This window comes from Tympanuchus pallidicinctus, unplaced genomic scaffold, assembly GCF_026119805.1.
Source record: "Tympanuchus pallidicinctus isolate F22 unplaced genomic scaffold, pur_lepc_1.0 scaffold20, whole genome shotgun sequence".
NCBI lineage: Eukaryota > Metazoa > Chordata > Aves > Galliformes > Phasianidae > Tympanuchus > Tympanuchus pallidicinctus.
In genome coordinates this window covers 158,127-176,943 of record NW_026294722.1, presented here as the reverse complement: position 1 = coordinate 176,943, position 18,817 = coordinate 158,127, and the positions used below count along the sequence as shown (strand labels likewise).

Here is an 18,817-nt window from a genome sequence, read left to right as displayed (position 1 = left end):
GTTACAGTCAGTGCTGGGGTCTCCATGTAGCTTTGATGGTAAAGAACAGTTTGGTAAGCATTTAGTTGAAACTGAGGAAAAGGGAGGAGTATTCCTTTCATAATGGTACTGAGGAAAATAACTGTGATTTTGTGTTGCCCTTGTTGAAAAGGGCAGCTCTCACCCAAGGTCTCCCAAGACCAGCCTCGGTGAAGAAGGCCATGCATAGGAACACGCAGTGCTGGGGGCAGCGGCCAGAATCTGCCAGCCTGGTTAGGGGAGGTTGTTACAGGATGTCAAGCTCTTTGTTAATTAATGTTGCTTCTCTTCAATCCAGGTATTTATGAAGCTTGATTCTGTACCGTGTCTGTTGGGTCAAAGTAGTTCCTAGAACACGTAATGATAAAGCTAGTTCTAATTTCCAGGTACTGACTTTTGTATATCACAGACTGATACATGACTATAAATTTTTGTGGGAAGAATGGTAGGTTCCCCTATTGGGCAAGCTGATGTGATGTTCATTACTTTGAATCAGTTAAGTTAGATCCAGTAATATTCACAACTTGTGGCTAAAACTTATTTTAAATTTCTTTGGTGTAACAGGTGTGACAGAAGTTGAACTAAAACGTGATGAATACTGCTGTGGTGGGGATGCAAACAATCGTGTGCCCAGAACAAAGAACACTTCTCCCTCTTCTCCCATTCCAGTGTGCAAGTTCCTACAGTTCTAGGAGTATAGAGTACAAAGCTGTGAGTACAAAGAGCAGTAATAGTTACCTCTCATATCTTGACAGAAATCTAAATTCATGTCTCGTTCTGTCCTGAGGCTCCCGTAATTCATATTCTAACAGCTTTCTAGTCCTTGGTTTTCTCTCTCTCCTGTCCTACTCCCTTCCTTTCTGCTCAATTCACTGGAGTTGAGTAAAGCAGTGTCCTTAGCAGAGTGTTAATGAATGCTGGCTTGGTTCTGGTCTTTCTGCTGGATTCCAGGAGCTCCTTCACCTTTTTAAAGCAGTAGGTGCCTCTGTCAAGTCCACATGGCGATTCTGGAGCAAAAAAACAATGTGGATCCTTCTCAACAGATGTAAATCTGGCTTAAGATGAATTTGCCTTAAGTTGATTAGGAACAGATTAGAGCTAAAACAAAACCAGCCCCTCTGAGGGCCTGTGCTTCAGTGTGACTGACACTTGTAGAGGTTGCTTGGTTTCACTCTGTCACTTCTCAGAAAGATGCAGATGGCCTTCTGCTCCCTGGGGCTCCAGGGCAGCGTGTTGCCAGGCTGGTGGCTTCCCTGGCTTTGTGGTTGTCTCACCATGTTGCTCATGGCACTGCAAGGAACAAGTGGGAGCAGATTCCTCATTTTTGCATCTCTAGTGCTGCAGAGCAACCCTAGCACAGTTGTTTGGGGCCTTGTCTACAAGGGGAAGCATTAGCTCTGTGAAAGCAAGGAACGACTGCACGGTGTCCTGTAGTTCCCAGAGCAGCAGCAGGAGGGGTGCAGAACAGCCTCCAGCAGCAGCAGCCTGGCAAAATGCTGCCTCCAATCCCTGCATGGAGCGGGTCCAAAGTAGGAGGTTTGGGCTGTCGTGAAGTGCCCATACCTGTTATCCCCTCCCGCACCTGGCACAGAGGGGAGGGGACTGCTGCAGTGGGGCTGCACTGAGCACCCACCTTGCCCCAGAACTGCAGCAGTTCCAACGGGAGCACCTGGCATCTGCACCCCCAGCTCCGGGTCAGGTTTGCTGAGCAATCGTGCCACCTAGCTTCTGCCCTGTTCGCTTCCTCTGCTGCTCTCAGCCTGTCTGAAATAAAGCCGTAGGATTAAATTGTAGTCTAACCAGCAAGACTGGTGTTGCTATTTTTAAAGCAGCATCAATGAATAACTGGTAGAAACGGTACCGTGGCTGTTTGTAGCTAAAAGCTGTGCTCTTTGGAGTTGATGTAACAGAATAAGGGTTTGAATGACAGTAATGAGCCTTTAAATCTTTTACTTAGTAATAATTTCTGTGAAATTTCTATGTGATGTCTCAGGACAACATTTTGGGAATATATAGTGTAAGACAAAGCAGAATTCATTAATTCATTTCATTTCAGGTTTTTGTTGTTACTGTTTGTTTTCTTCTTCTTACTGTACTGATTATAGAGAGCTAAGGAAAAATTGTGCTGATGAAGCACAGCGCTGTAGGTCCTCCTGCTGTTGTGTCTCATCTGGCCTTGGCTTTTCCAGATTCCATATCTGGATAGTGCCAGCCTTCAGGAGCACAGTGCGGACAGCCGTCTGCGCCGTGTCTTCCCTGCTGCAGAAGGGAGGGCCTGGATCACGGGCTCGAGCACCAAGGGCTGCTGCCTGCTCACCTGGGCTGTGGTCACAGGAGCTGCACGGAGCGCGCGCAGCAGCACGGTGCTGTCCGCTCGTGCAGCACAGGTTGCTGTCAGTGTTTGACTGCAACAAGGGAATGTCAGCGAATGAAACGACCGTGTTACACCACTGATATTTTCCTTAGCTGAAAATGTAACGGGAAGACGTTTGGCAAGAAAATACATAAACAACATGAGATTACTACCAAGTGTCTGTGGGTAACTTAAGATCATTAGAAGCTAAATGCTGCCTGTGTTCTGGCCATAACGAACGTGGTTTGGCAATTGTTAATTCCATTGGAGTCTTATAGGATGTTAAATACTTAAAAGCCCGTGCTTCAAGCGTCTCTGCAGGAGTTAGGGCCCTGCTTTCCCCGAGACAAGCCGGCTGCCGACCCGGGGGGTTCACGAACAGCTCGGGCACCCCCCGCCAAACAGAAAGCGCGGCTAAGCTCGTATGCGCCCGCCCGCGCGACAAGGCTTCCCGCGCGCACCACAGAGCTCGCCGCCGCCGCCGCCTCGCCTTTAGCGCGCGCCCGCCTGCACCGCGAGGCCTCGCTTCCCGCGTTGGGTTGACGCGGCGGCAGAGGCGGGGCTCCGGCGGCAGCGGCGCAAGATGGCGGCCACCACGGGTGCGGGTGAGCGGGCGGCGGGGCCGGGCCGGGCCGGGGGGCGCCGGGCGGGGCCGCCCCTCGCTGCGGGGCAGCAGGCGGCGGGGCCGAGCCGGAAGGCGGCCGCCGGAGAGGCGAGGGCTGCGGTGAAGAGGAAGGGGGTGGCGGGGGCCGGGCCGGGCCGAGCCGAGGGGCGCAGTGGCCGGCCGCGGGGCCGCAGGGCCGGGCTCGTCTCCTTCCCCTTCGCCGCAGCCTCGCCGGGGCTGCGGGGCCTCGCGGCGGAGGCCTGGTTGGGGGGACCGGGGCCGAGGGTTGCGGCCGGGCGTGACTTGGTGGAAGGAGCCGCGGAACGCCCCGCGCGGAGGCTTCGGAGCCGCTCCCGGCCGCCCCCGGCCCGCAGTGAGTCCCGGCTCCGGGGTGCGGGCGGAACGCGGCGCTCTCGGAGTGAGCGGCGGCTGTCGGGGAGTCGGGGCCCGAGGGTGCCGCTTCCGAAGGGCTCAGGAAGTTGAATGCTGATTTCCTGCCTCTTTCTGCTTCTGCTGTGAATGGTTAAACGGCCCATGGTCATCTTTTGCGCATTAAACTAAATGGCAGTAACCAGACCTCAATGTTTCTTTTCTTGCTGATCCTTTCTGGTCAACCTCTGCTGACCAAATAACGCAGTTTCATTCCTGTTTGCCAATCTCACCCATCTGCTCTTGTAAACAGTGCCCGGCGTGCCCTAGCAGCACCACGCTGAGATTGCATTCTCTGATGATAAATGTGGGATCGTCCAAGGGCTGCACCGTGAGGTACAGCAGAAATATCTAGAGCTACTTTCCTTACAGATAGGTTTCTGCTGGTGGCTTTCCAGCTTTCGAGAATAAGTGTCACAGTGCAGTTAATTCCTAGTGACCAAGTTCATAAAAAGTTTCTGTGCTTGGAAGCAGGTGGCTGTGAGGTGTGGCTGCTTGTTAAAGCCCATGGACTGTGCGGATTTCCACTACCGCATTATCTCACTTCTCCACTCCTATAACTGTATCAGTCTGCTGACTTTCCATTTCGTACACGTCTGGAAAAGCAAGGCCAGTGATTGTTGCTTTTAAACCAGTGCAGCTTCATGAGTTATTGCCTGGGTGGTCATGGGGGAGGGGAGATGGAGATCCAAACTCCAGCGACTGAGTCTGGAGCCAGCCCTGCACAGTTCCTCCGTGCTTTTGGGATGAGCTGTATGCTGGTAGCCACTGTCCATCAGCTGCACTGTGCCTTCGGATTGCTGTGTTACCTTGCATCCTCCTGAATTTTCCCTGGCCTTCAGTGTTGGAAGCAGTACAGAGCCAGAGAGATGGCAAGCAGGCGCTCAGCTCCTTGCCCCTAGAACATGAGCATCAGACAAGCACTGCGCACAGCTGTTCTTGAGGTCCTGTTTGTTGAAGTGCTGCTGGCAAGAGGAAATAGTGCAAAACAGTATGTGTCAAAAAAAATGTGTTGCTGAAACAGTGAACTTGGGCAGTAAGCCCCGTGGTTGGGACTGAGAAATTTTGCATACAGATCCATGGCTTGCACTGGTGTGGGTCTGAGAGCTTTGTCCAGTTGTGAATCCAGACTGCTGTACTTACCACCAACCTGCTTTGTCTGGGTGTACCAGTAAAGTATGGCTGGAGATTGTCCTTTCTGAAAAAGAGAGCAACATAGTGTCTAGTTCCTGACAGCAGTAGAAGCTCTACAATGCAGGTCATGGTTCCTCCTCACCAATATGCTGAGGACATTGGTAACACAGAGCCAGGAAGTGACACCTTGTTGTTCTGCACTGTGCCTGATTCACTGTGGGGCTGCATGCAGGCATCACTATGTCTTCACTCATTTGCAGAACAGGTTTTGCTAACACTTGTTTCGTGGCATCTAAATGCATACATATTTACTTACAAAGTACTTGAGGTGTTTGATATTGTAAGTTTATAGTTCAGTGAATGAGCTTAAGAAGAGGTTGTGGATGAAAAGTATTCAGTCATTCTTTGAAAGCAGCTACTGGCCCAGAGGAAGGAATGACAGATGACAGCACTGCAGATTTAAAGAAAAAAAGTCAGGGCTGATCCTGGGAATTAGACAAGTAAAGGCCTTGTCTTTTTATTTAATAAGCCAGTAAGAATAATTAAAAAGGGGAAAAAAAGTGAAGAAGTTAGGCTCACCAGTATCGTTTATACAGAGTTCTGTGTTGCAGATGATAATTTTTCTCCTTTCTCTTTTCCTCACAGTTAATATATGAATAAAGAGTTGGCTTTAGTCGTCCTAATAAGGTTTCACAGTAGACCACAGCACCCGAGCAGTAAGTGCTTGCCCAGCTCTCAGGTTGCGTGCTGCACAGGTTGGCTCTGCTGGCTCAGGGAGTGGGCACGGTGCAGCCAAGCCCCTAGAGCTGCTGCAGGTGGGTACCTCTGAGTGTTCTGCCACAGCTTGCTCCTGCTCCAGTGTAGCCATGCTCTAGTGGAAGGACATTATTATAAGGGGTCAGAACCTGGCCATGTTGGCCTATGAAATCCTGTTTTTCCAACTTCTGTCATGAGAAAAAGTGTAATGACTTCATTTAACTCACTGTTCTCATATAGGTCTGTTGCAGGGCTGTGGTAGACACTGTGTTTACCAACAGCTCACAGGAACAGAGTGGTAACACAATTTGCCCAGATATAAGTTACTCAAGCTCAGAGGAATGTGGAAAACCTCAACAGGATAGGACAAATAATTCGGTGAATGGGCTTGATGGTGGCAATCTGTGTGGTTAATATTGCTGAGAAAGAAAAAGGCAGGCTGATTTTAGTATGGTGTATGAAAATCTTCTCTTTGTAATTGTTGGGGGACTCATAAAATCCCTACAAACTCAGACTTGTTGGTGAAAAGAAGAACAGCCATTAGAATACAGAAGAAGCTGTTTACTGAAGGGTATTGGAGCCTTTGCCTGTGTACTGCACATAGTGCTCAGTGTTATCCCAATAAATATTGCCAGCCACCAAGTGCCTTGTAAGTCTGTCAATACAATACCTGTGTGAAGGAGAAAGAAATGAAGAAGGAACTGGAAAGGCAAATTCTGCATTCTTAAATAAGATGGAATATAAGAGTACTTGAAGTAGCAGTTGCTGAAGAAGTTGGCGGCAGAGCTTCTTGGTGTCACGCAAGAATAGAATGGGAAACAAAGGTAAATAGTTCAGGAATCTTACAATAAGACAGCTGAATCTTTTTGTATGGTATGGTTATGTAATGTATTGGAAGAATGACATTCTGGCTGAAAACTTAAAATAATTCATTAGGATATTAAAATAATTTTTAACCATGGAGCTGATGAGTCCAATGAGGTGTGCTGAGGTGTCAGCGTGCCTTCAGCAGGGCAGGGTGCTCAGATGGTTTTCCCAGCTGTGGGATGACTTTAGGATGACTTCTCTAGAGCACTAACAGAGCTGGTAACCTTTTGCTTTTCAGCTCTGATACAAATGATGGAATGTGTCCCACCCTCCTGCTGCGGGCAGGATGTTGGGTTTCAGCTCTGTGCCAACACCTGCCTATCTCAGGCATTCTGAAGCCCTCTTTAAGTAATGTGCTTCCAGCAATGAAGGACAGAACCTCTAGCTTCTGCACAACTGAATACACTGAATTATTTCAGGTGCTCAAGAAGTTATTCTGAATTTACAAGCTATTTCAGTACCCGTCTGCAGTGTGAAGGAGAAAGTATCTGTAAAGAAGATTCAGGAAATCAAAGGTTCCTGCATCTTGAAAGCTTCTGTGACAACTGCTGAAAGCCTTTTGCTGTTTTAAATATTACATCACTTCAAAAGCTATATATGTTTTTGACAAGGAACGATTTATTTATTTTTTACACTGGTAGTACTGTAAGGATAAGCTGTCAGATTTCCAGTTTGCAGAGAGGTGAGGATTACATTGGAAGAAGTGTATTAAAGGCCGAGTAACAAATGCTCAAAAGTAAACAGCAGAAAGAATTTTAATGTATGTGAGCAACAAAGGCAGTTAAAGTTAATGGATTTCAGTTCTTTTGAAATAATGTAGGTGAGGAACTGGTACAGAAAGTTAAAATTGCCCTGAAAGGGTAGAATTTGGGATTTCCTATTATCCACGAGTGTGTAAAGAAACCTGCAGCAATTCTTTTCAGAGCCCCTGGCAAGTTGTCGGAATGTCAGGTATGATGCCATGTTTTGGTTCTAGGAGAAGAATGTTGATAGCATAACGATGCTGATCGTTGCTACTAAGCAGTGCTGTACAGAGCCAAGACGTCAGGAGCTGGGGGGGAACAGAATTAGGACAGCTGACTTCTACCTGCCAAAGGGATATTCCATACCATACAATATCAAGCAGAGGGAGTTTAGAAGGGAGTGGGAGTTGATCACCCTCTCTTCTGCTGCCTGAGGGGCTAGCTGTGGAGGAGTGGTGAGCGATTGCTTGTGCATCACCTGTTATGTACAAATGTATATATTTGTCATAAATACTATCTTTTTCTCAGTAAATAGTTTTAGCTCAACCCACAAGTTCTACTGCATCTTCTCCTAATTTTATCCCCCATCCCACTGGGTTGGGAGGAGGTGAGTGTAAAACTGTCTGGTGCTTAGCTGTCAGCTGGGTTAAACCACAATAGTAGTGAAGAGCATTTTCAGTGTGCTTTGTTAAGCTGTTTTCTATGAAATATTTGTGCTATAATCCTCAAGATTTCATTGAAGAGAGAAAGAGATTTACTGACATTTTTGTGAGGCCTTTATTTCGTTCTGCTCCTGCCGAGGAGGAGCGTTCTCTCAGAAGCATACTCTCATTGCCCACTTCATTTCAGTGCTATTTGCACTGTGATACAGTCTCTGAATTCAAGATTGCTTCCCATCTATAGCTGGGAAAATTAAAATATTAAAAAGCAGAGTCTGTCAGCAGATGTTATTTTTAACTTGTTAAAGACATGCTGTGTACTTCACAAGAATGTGAATTTGAGAAAACCTCTGACTGGTGAGAATATTTTAAAAATAATTGTAAGATGCATGAATTTCTGTATCTCTGCATCCAAAGTGGTGCAGGGAGAAGTGGTGCTGAAGGCGAATCTCAGAGTGCTTTAAAGGCATTAGAAACCCAAGCTGCATTGAACTGTCTTTCAGAAATAATTCTGTTTCTTTGGTGCAGAACTGCAGTGGGTTCTGGTGGCCACGGGCTCCTGGTCCCAGTGTGACTGACCTGGCCCAGGCTGTTTCTTGTGGTCCAGCAGACAGCCTTTGTGCCAAACGCTTATTGGTGCCCATCCGTGCAGCAGCACTGGAAGTTTTGGAAGCAAAAGCTCCTAATTCTATTTGAAGGCTGGAGAGATGTCATCTAAAACCTAGCAGCTCCTTAACTGCAACTTTAAGTTCAGTAAAATTCATGTCTTGACTTTCTGCAAAACTGCACCTGTGATTCAGTGTTATTCTCAAATTTCCTTTAAAAATATTTCACAAACTACTTAAAGAATTAATGTCCGTGTTTGAGGCTTCCTGTATGCAAATTTACTAAAAATGAACTTCTTACAGACTGTACAAAGCTGTGTGGTTTGAGAGTTTACCTTACTGGTGCAGTTATGTGGCTCAGCTTTCATAGGTTTGCTCTTGTGAATGGAAGTAAATACCTGCCTTTGCTCTGTAATGCGTCTTCAGTTATGTTTCTGGGAGCATTTCTGCAAGATCAGGCAAGCTGCAAGGAGCCATTATCTGGGTGGGATTGTCTGTTTATGCCATAAATGCTCCCACTGTATGGGAGTCTACTTGAGCGACAGTGAAGGCTCTATAAAAATGCATAGCTGGAAGTATTTTTTATTAATTTATAATTACCCGTGACTTTACCAAGTTTTTTTTGTGTTACACAAAGGGCTTTCAGAAAAACAGGTTGGTTTGGGAACTGCCTGGGAGAGCTCCACTGCTGCACTGTGAGCACTATGGGAGGCGATGGGGTGGACCAGGGCATCCCCTGGCAGCCTGCTCTGCCTGACAAACAGTAACAATTCAGACCGCTTTCCAGGAATTCCGCCGGACAAAAGCATGGCGGTTTGTTTGCGTACAGCCAGCAATTACAGTCCTGCCCAGGTGTTGGATTCAGGATGCGGCAGCTGTCTCTGCGTGGCCCAGGCCATTGCCTTCAGCTTTGTGTGTCCTCCTGGGCTGACCAGCAGCCTGCATCTGATCCGTTCCTCTGCCTTATATAAGGACAGGTCATTTGGAAATAAGCTAATGTTCCTACAGTGCTTACTGGAAAGCAGTTGCTGTGGAACTAATAACCATTTCTGTTCGCTTTTTCCATCTAATAGGAACCAGGATGAGATGCGAGCAGTGAGTGCTCTGCAAACCTTGGATCTGTCAGGGACCTCAGAAATGCTGTTTGCATTGTGTGTCTGTGGTTCAGGCAAAATCAGACATGTGCTGAGCAGCCATGCCCTCGGGGAGCCCTGAGGTCAAGCTGCTCTTTCTCTCTGTAACATTGCAAAGCCAGACCTAACTGTGCTTAGCAGTAAAGCTGCCCATTGGTCTGATTATGGCCTCGCCAGATGATGGAATTTTTAATTACACAAGCACCTAAATTTTTTCATGCGGGATTCCTGTCTCTTTCATTGAGTAGAGTGCTTGGTGCTTAGAGAAAGGGCAGGTAGGCAATATTTGTGATTTTCTTTGATGTATGGCCTGCGTCTGCTTTCCTTAAAGCATGCAGTGCTGTCACCATGGTACTGATTCCTCCTCGGTTGTGATTTTGGTCTCCCTCAGCTTCAGCGAGTTTCCTTCACACCACTGGTGAATATGAGGCGGTATTAGCAAACACTGACAGAGAGGCTCAGATGACATTTGGTGGGCATCGCAGTGATGCTGCCCAGGGAAATGTGGTTTGGTGGCATGATGTGCTCAGCGAAGGTCCTGCAGAGCAGCAGCATGTGCAGGTGGTGATGGCATCTGGTCCCAGGGATTTCAGTTAGGATGGAATGCCTGATCTGCCTAGCCCAGTTGTGAGGAGCACACTTGGAACTTTCCGTGCTGAAGGCTCACAGGCTGCATCACAATTTGGAGGTTTTGTGCAAGGGAGATGGCGGCTGTCTCAAAGAGGTCCTATTCCTGCTTAGGGTTTGGGATCAGCCTCATGGTGATGGCTTCAGAGCCGCACTGACTCATTTCCTTTCACAGCCAAAGGTTTGTATTGCTCAGCAGTCACGGTATCCGCTTGATTCGCATGAAGCTGCACTGGACTGTGCCTTGCAGCCCCTCCTGCATTGGTGCTGCACTGGTGGAACTGGGCTCCTGTCTGTGTCCTCACTACAGCTCTGTCAGTAAATCTCATTTACCCAGAATATTCTGGAACTTGATTATTGGAGATGTGGTACCAAACGGGCCAACAAACTGATTTCTCCAGTAATTTGCTTTTTTTTGTAGTGAATGAAATTGTGGCAACTATAATTCTGGAGCAAGAGTGACTTTGACATTTAATTTGTGTAGGTCACTAATATACTTCAAGGGATTTTAAGAATACCAGAGCCACCAGACTTTAAAAGCCACTACATTTTAGAAAGCCTTAGGCCTTCTGCCAGTGGTTGCCCATGTTTTCAGGGAGCTCTGGAGATTTACAGAGAGCTCTGTCTTGATTTCTTTCTAACGGCCTCTGTGTGCAACAGAGCATGTGTGCATGCTGTGAATGCTGGATGAGGTGACGTCTTAGGAGACGTCCACTGGGTCCACTTTGGATGTTTCAAGGCGAGTTGCTCACTCTTTTGCTGCTGTGCTGCATCAGTGATGATGAAGAACATTCATTAGGATTTTCCACTATTACGCCTTGGTGCATAGTTCATTTTGGGTTATTGAGGTGAAAAAATAATCCAAATCCCAAACTTTTTGTATGTCAGGTGAAAATAAGTCCATCAAATGTATCCTGGCAATAACTTTGTTTCCACTGGAAAGACATGTGCTCCACCTGGGTATCTGAGGTAGAAGCAGTGGCCTGGAGTGTGCATCTGCTTTGGTGGCTGAGGTCTGAGCGTCCTGGGGAAGAACAAATAATGAAGGGATCGAAGACCTTCACCACAAATGCAGCATTGTGACCGCGAGCGTCTCAATGAGCCCTTGTGCCACTGTTTTCATTAATATAGAGGGGATAAGAATTTACTGGTTTTAAGGAATAGTGTGCTAGCAGTTCAGAAGTGCTGAAGTTCTGTGGGGACAAGGGGTCAGAGGTACTGAAGACAGCATAGCTACTGACAGAGCGCACCGGACTTCAGATTAACCTTTTAATGTTATGAAAGTGTGCTAGTTGATTGTGGTGATGTTTTTAAAAGCTGTGAGAGACTTGATACCATGAGGGACTCTGCTCATTTTTACTATCTCATGCATTTTCATGCTTTAGATCATTAAAACAACTGCTAATAGGGCTCCGTAATGCTGTCTGTGTCTCTGAGTGGATGGAGAGGTTTCCTTGTTTTGCTGCCTGCCCTAACATCTGGCCTTTCAGACTTTCAGCATGTTTGGTATCACTTGAAAACTCCATGTTAAATAAAGGGCTATCTGTACACTGTTGAGAAACTGTGGTATTTTTAAGGTTTTATTTAAAATATTGTTCTAATGGTTTTTTAGGTGTAAAAGTTCCTCGTAATTTTCGTCTGTTGGAAGAACTTGAAGAAGGTCAAAAAGGAGTAGGCGATGGAACAGTTAGTTGGGGCCTTGAAGATGATGAAGATATGACACTCACAAGATGGACAGGAATGATTATTGGGCCTCCAAGAGTAAGCATCCACTTAAATATTAAAATACAAGTGTTACTTCTTTTTTTCTTCCTCTTTTCCTTCTCTTAATCTAAGTACTGAAATAAAAACAAAACACAAATGAGTGGCAAAACTCTTCAGTAAGTGACTTATGTTGAAAGATCAACTGATGTATACAAACAGGTTTCATCTAGCTCTATGTCTTTTTGCTTATGATCTGGAATACTTGTCGTACCCACTTCTGGTTAGTTCTGTCACATCTGCTTTGTATTTACAGATTCATTAAGACCTAACTTTTGAGATTCCAGGATTCTAATATCCTCTGCTCTTGAATGCAGTAAGGTTCAAAATCCTTTAGCTAGTGAGATTACATTTGGAGCTAACCTAGGTAAAATGTGGATGTCCTGTCAGCACTGCTGGTGGTCTTTCTGCTGCATCCTCTTGAGTTTGTGAGTTCGTTTTGATTGCAGAAGTATTAACATGCTCCTTTACAGTTTCAGCTAACTCAGGAAACTTGAATTTTAGTGAATTCAGTTACTTTTTTGAATGTTCTCTCCCAAAGTAGCTTCTTGTAATGCAGTCATAATCTTTTTGATAGCACTGATGTGTATTCTCTGTCTCCTTTCCCTCCCAGAACCTTACTCAACTGAGGGTCTGTGGCAGTAAATATTAGGGCTTGATTGTGCATTATATGTATGCATGTATTCTAAAAACAGAAGGTGTCTGTGGCCCCCATTTCTGCTGTGTATTTGTTTGGTTTCCTTGTTATCCCTGCCATGAAGTGCAGGTAGGTAGTTCTCCTTCCTGCAGTAGTCTGTGTTGTCCTCTGTGTCTGGCTTCAGTATCACTTCTCAAAAATTCCAGTTCTATCAATATGGAAACTTTTACAATCCTTCAATCATGCTACCGCCTGATGTGTTTCCATTTTGTCAGTTGCCTTTTCTGACTCAAGATGATGACGTGCAGGAATTAATAACACTTTACACGTGCAGTATTTTCTATCTCATCTAGAAGGATTCTTCTCTTTTTGCCATTTCTAACATCTGCCCATACATGACCATTTCATTTGTTTATGATATGCCCAAATTGTTTCTCAGAATGACATTTGATTTTAGAACATTAGCAGAGCTTTAATGAGCCTGCGTTAGGATGGTGAGGTAGGCTCACTGTGCACTTACATGCTATGCAAAATTCGAACAACCTTGAGATCTAATTTAGAAATTCAAATAGAAACTGAGACATGCAAATAGGCATATGTTGACTTGTCAGCAGTGATAGAAATCTGTAGCTCACGTCACACTGCTAACCGAGGCTAGAGGACTGCCACAAAAGAATTATTCAGCTGTGCCTCTTTTGTCTTTCTGACACACTTACGAATACAGATTTATTTTTTTTTTTACCATTCTTGAGTTGAGGTAATTGTTTGAAGACCACAGGCTGCCGTGAGGGAGATTCTGGGAACTTTCAGACATTCTTATTTGTGAGGAGGTTCCTCTGCTTTTAGGTCTGTTCATACTCAGTGCTGTAATTACCATTTTTTTAATAGGATGTGAGAAATACTGGCTTTGGAAAAAAATCAAAAAGTCCTGTTTTCTTCTGAGTAGAAAACAGTGGTGCTTGTGGCAGATGGAGGAGTCTGATGCTGCGCATCCCGTAGGGAAAAAAGAACTGTTGTGCTGAGCGGGATCCGCGTTGCTCCTCTGGGTGTCCCTGCTACCATACTTAGAGGTGTGCTGCTCCTTCCCAGGCTCGGTGCAGACGGTTTTGCAACCAATCGTTCCTCTTGCTTATACAAACTATTCAATAACAGTGGTGCTGTCAGAACTTTGACTTTGTCTGCACCTGTTTTATACGGGCTGTAGACCTGTGCATGATGGAGACTTCCTGTTCACTGGTCTTAATGTGATGTGGTTACCTGCAAGGACCATAAAAACCTGCAGACTTTGGTGTGTTAATTGCTCTGTGCACAGAGCTTTCGTGGTTCTGTCACGAGACTGGAACAGTCCAGGCTGAGCCAGGAGACTGTCTCCCAGTCTCTGGGACAGTGTTGATGCTGATTGGGTTCAGGATGTACAGGGCTGCTCCAAAAGTAATGCCTCCTATTTTGTGATGTTGGCCCGTGATGTCAGAGGCGGGTGTTGGTGGTGTGGCAGTAGGGCTGAACCTGCCCACCAATGTCCCGTTACATCTTGTTGCTGTGTGACAGCTGGCAGCAGAGGGGCAGTCTGACAGAGTGGTGTCTGACATGGAAGTGCTTATGGAGCAAAGGGAGGAAACTGAATTCCCCTATGTGGAAAAAAAAGGCACCCATTGACATCCATCCATGATTGCTGAACATACATGGAGACCAAGCAGTGGATGCTGGCACAGTCATGGTGGTGCCTTTCAGCACTGTCAACAGCAGCATGAAGGATAAGCCGTGTTCCGGAATGGCCTTGCACAGCTGTCATACAACAAAGTGAAGAGTGCCTTGATCAGCTCATCTCCACGATTCAACTAATGGTGGGGACTATGTTGAAAACCAGTGTTTTATAGCTGAGAATTTGCTCTATCAAATAATGTTACTGTGCTTTATATATCTGTTGTAGTTTCCATGAAAATAAATAGGAGGCATTACTTTCAGTACAACCTGTGTACTTTGAAATATACTAAATTTTGGAGCATTCATCTTTCAGAGAGCTCATGCATTGGGTTGACCATTGACTAAAGAAAGTATTTAAGTGCAGCTTTAGGACTGGCCAACTTCAGATAGCTCTCTACACTAAAGCCTTAGTTTTGATTTCAAGTTCATGTTTGTGATTAATGAATTGATAAAAACAGAACTGATTTATAAAGATTGGTTGAAAAGTAGATATCTAAACTGTATGATGATAACAAAAATCATTTCAGGTAGTGAACAGGAAGCAATGCCAGCTTCACTTTTAAGTGAAAATTCAATGTGTGCTTAAAAAAACAGTGGAACTTAATACGCAGAAGAACAGCATTTAGTGCTTCAAATATTGTAAAATGAACCCAAAACAGAGGGAGCCAGCATAGTTTGCAAGTGACTGCCTTTCTGTTTAGTGGTTTGGGTCCCTGAAATAACCACTGTTTTAACCTAGTGATTGTTGAACTGCCTGATATAATTGTTCCCCCTCCCTGCTTTTATTCCCCCAGACAATTTATGAAAACAGAATATACAGCCTTAAAATAGAATGTGGGCCTAAGTATCCAGAAGCACCTCCATTTGTAAGATTTGTAACAAAAATTAATATGAATGGAGTAAATAGTTCTAATGGAGTGGTAAGTTTTTGTTTTTATTATTTTACATGACTTTCCTGTGCAGCTTCAAATGAATGCTTTATATTTGCAATTTGCTTTAATACTTTCTGTTTGCTCGTACCATTTCTTAGAGTAGAAGGAAAGGGGAATTGAAGGGAACTGTACAAACTGAGAGAATACTGGAATCAAACTGTACTTTTCCTATACATTTGCAGCTTGCAAATAGATTTGCATGTATTAGTTATACTTTCAGAAAAGCCACTTGCTTGCTTTTGCATTCTTTGTTCTCTTGCACTCAGACTTCTTAAAAGATCTTTGGCTGGAGGGTGTGTGTGGGAGTTATCTGTATTGATAGTACTGACTGTGACAGAAATGGTGTTTTTGTCTGTTCTAGGTGGACCCCAGAGCCATATCAGTCCTAGCAAAATGGCAGAATTCTTTTAGTATCAAAGTTGTTCTGCAAGAGCTTCGGCGTCTAATGATGTCTAAAGAAAATATGAAACTTCCTCAGCCACCTGAAGGACAATGTTACAGCAATTAATTAAAAAAAAAATCATGCCCCTCTGTTCAATTTAAGCTGTCTTCATTTTCCACAGTAGTAAATTTTCTAGATGCATCTTGTAGACCTCAAAATACTGGAAAGGAAGTTCCCATTCAAAGAACATTTTTCTTGAGATACTGTAAATGATACTAATTTTTTTCATTTGAAATATAAGTTGTGCTATAACAAATAATCCTGTCGTGTAACCACTGTCCATATAGCTGAACTTCTGGTATCAGGAAAAGTCGATTCAAATTGATTACTGTCAAGACCAGTGTGGCACATCTAACTTAACTGTGAAGCATACATCCCACAATCACCTTGCTGCGTGTCTGGCCTGGGTTGTTTTGTTTATTTCCTTTTTCTGTCTTCTGCAATAGCGTTGAAGCTCAGGGCTGTTTATTAGAATAGACACAAAGGTTTTTGCTTCCAGTACGACGCTGGGCTTAATGGACTACTAATGGGGATGTGTGCTAACCTCTGTCATCCCTCCCTTTGTGCTATCTCTAGTAAAGGCTGAATGTGACTGTGGTCATTTTTGGTTTTATATTTTTTTAATGCCCTGGTAATCTGGGGCAAGCTTTCCTCTGGCCAAGGCATAGATTGTATTTCTCTTCCTGATCTTCCTCACCAGAAACATGAGCATTGGATGAGGGATTCAGGGTTCTTTTAATCTCTTCCCTCTTCCCCTCTTTTTAGTGGGGATGCTGCTTTCTTTTTGCCCCTCTCTGTCTCTTCTCACCCCTGGATGGCAGGGGTAAGCACTGGGGCAATAACTTGACATATTCCCTTCTGCTTATTGTTTTGATTTCGCAACAAATTTAGTCTTCACCAGCCTGGGAACCAAGAGTATCTGTTCTGCTCGCAAATGTGGATTTTCTCTGTTCCTCTGGCACTGCTGCCACACCACCAAGCTGGCTGCGGCTGATGTTGTTAGATAGGCTTTTGACAAGAAAGAGCAGTAATTTACCAGGATGGCCAAAATCTGCTGCCAGATCTGCGCACAGATTCAAAACACACACTCCAATTCCAGTCGCTGTGTTGTTGGTGCTTTGGAATGACCCAGGAACGTTGATTAACTGAGTGCAGCATCCAGGTTGGCCCTTCTAAAAGTCTGACAGACAAATCGAGTCAGCATAGATTCCGTTAGGATTCTCTGAGTGTTGGAAGAGAAAACCCCTCAGCAAAGACCTGGGGAAGTGGTGCCTACAGCAGAGTAAGGACCGGTACTGGCTTTGCATCCTGGCAAATCGCTGCCTTTTCTGTTGTACTCTTTTGGACCACTAACTGCAGTGTGGATGCAAGCTTACATGCAACCAGCCTAGTGTGTCTGAAATGTTATGAAAAGATCAAGTGTTTGCGTAAAAAAAAAAAGAAAAAGGAAAAAAAGAATAAAAATATGTTTTAAAGCAGCAGCTATCAAGTCAATGAACAACAATGTTTCCATTAACTCTTTTGAGAAAAATATTAGTTGTAAGGATTTATCATCATCTGTAATTAAGATTTAACATAACAGTATTCCATAAGCAGCCTTTTTATTGTATCAGACCATTGCCTGATTTTAATATAATAAAAAGTGTGCATTAATATTAGAAGGCTTTAATTGTATTTATGTTTAAATTTTGATCCCCTATGGAATTTTTGATTTGTCGGAAGTATCTTCCTACAGATCGCACTTAGTTAACAGCATGAAAACTGGTGGTGAAAGGCAATTGTCGTTATCCAGCTGCTGCTGCTGCTGTGCCAAGGAGAAGCTTTAGATTCAGTGTAGCCCTCAGACACCTGCGCACAGCTGCCCGTGGCAGTGCTGGTGGTGCTGAGGAGCCCGAGGTGCCGGCACTGCAGTGACCTGTGCCGTAACCCCGGGAAGTGACTCCACGTGTGGTTGCATGCAGCACTGTAGGTTAATGAAGAACTTTGCAGCCTGAAATCTCACCTGATTCTCAAGTGGTGAACTGTGAAAAACAGACCTTTGTAAATCTGGATAAAGATGGAGCTGCACAGTTTGGGCTTTTTTGGGTTGAGTATCTCTGCTAACGAAGATTGCTGGAAGGTCTCAGTTGTGCTTTAACTTCGGTATTGCAATGAAATGTGGAGTTCTGGGTGTGGGGACAGAAAAGGGAACGAGCCGTACGTGTGAAACTTGTGCTGTCCTTGGTCTTTGCCAATCATTGCTCAGAGGGCGCTGTGAAGACAGACGAATACTGTGTCAGCATTGTGTGTTTTTGAAGTTGCTCTGTATCTGAAGGTGTTAAATGGGAACCGGGAAAATGCTTGGTCATTGCGGAGTGGTTCTTGAATGGCTCTGTTTTACTGAGCTGCTGTGAGAATGCCCGTGTGCTGCTCAGGAGGCTGTGGTTGGTGCGTGGTTGGTGCTTCCCCCGCCTTCACAATGCAAATGCTGGTTTGAAAACTCCGGAACCGTCAGATTTGCTTTGCACAGATTGGTGTGTTCTGCTTTGACCTGAGCCACACTTACTGGGATCTGTGCTAGCCGTTGTCCTTGTGGTACAGTGCTGGGGGATGCTTTTGGGAAAAAAAGTGGTTGACTGTTCATTGTCTTATGTAGGAGGTGCGCTCAGGAACACTTGGTGCTCTGTGCACTGGTATTCCATGCTACGTATGAGCAGCATAGAAAAAACAGCACACTAAGACTCAGATGCTATTGATTCCATGTGCTGTGGTTCTGTCAAATGTGTGTGGGCTCAGAGCTCTGTGGTGGTAGACACTGGCCATCCCTGCCTGCCATCTTGTGAACCTGCATCCTCCTGCGTCCTCCTGCATGCGTTCCTCCTCTGGCGATGCACGACAGGGTGCTCTGCTGTCCCCGCTGACCTTGGCTTGCGCTCCGATCTGGTGTCCCGTGAAGTAAAGTCTGAAGAAGAGGAGGCTCAGGGGAGACCTCATTGCACTGTACGACCTCCTGAAGGGAGGTTGTGGTGAAGAGGGATTTTGCCTCTTCTCCCAGGCAACGAGCAGAACATGGGGCAATGGCCGCAAGTTGTATCAGGGGAGGTTCAGGTTGGACGTAAGGAAGAACTTCTCTCAGAGAGTGGTCAGGCACTGGAATGGCCTGCCCAGGTGGTGGAGTCGCCGTCCCTGGCAGTGTTCAAGACGTGTCTGGATGACGTGCTGCGTGATGTGGTTTAGTGCTAGTGGTGGCAATGGTGATGAGGAGACAGTTGGACTGGATGATCTATAGGTCGTTTCCAACCTTGTGATTCTTGTGATTGTTGTGAAAGGCGTGAGCGATAATAAACACTCCTGTGGCCACGAAATAGATGCTGCTCCTGAGGGCTCGGTCTGGAGGTGGCTGCTCGGCGGGCAGGCAGTGCAGAGCAGCCCCC

The 18,817-nt window shown here is 45.4% G+C and overlaps 1 protein-coding gene across 4 annotated transcripts; it reads left to right on the top strand.

Annotated features, from left to right (window-relative positions):
- Positions 1 to 609: 609 nt before the first annotated feature.
- On the top strand, positions 610 to 16,868 carry UBE2V1 (ubiquitin conjugating enzyme E2 V1). 4 transcript variants are annotated; one of them, XM_052683886.1, is made up of 4 exons: positions 610 to 729; positions 11,541 to 11,689; positions 14,825 to 14,950; positions 15,324 to 16,868. In XM_052683886.1, exons 2-4 carry the CDS (start codon positions 11,645 to 11,647, stop codon positions 15,468 to 15,470), a joined length of 318 nt encoding a protein of 105 aa, XP_052539846.1. In that variant the 5' UTR covers positions 610 to 729; positions 11,541 to 11,644; the 3' UTR covers positions 15,471 to 16,868. The 4 variants fall into 4 exon arrangements, with proteins under 4 accessions (XP_052539846.1, XP_052539844.1, XP_052539845.1 ...); XM_052683884.1 differs by lacking the exon at positions 610 to 729 and adding an exon at positions 2,840 to 2,976; XM_052683885.1 differs by lacking the exon at positions 610 to 729 and adding an exon at positions 2,859 to 2,970.
- The last annotated feature ends 1,949 nt before the right edge of the window (positions 16,869 to 18,817 follow it).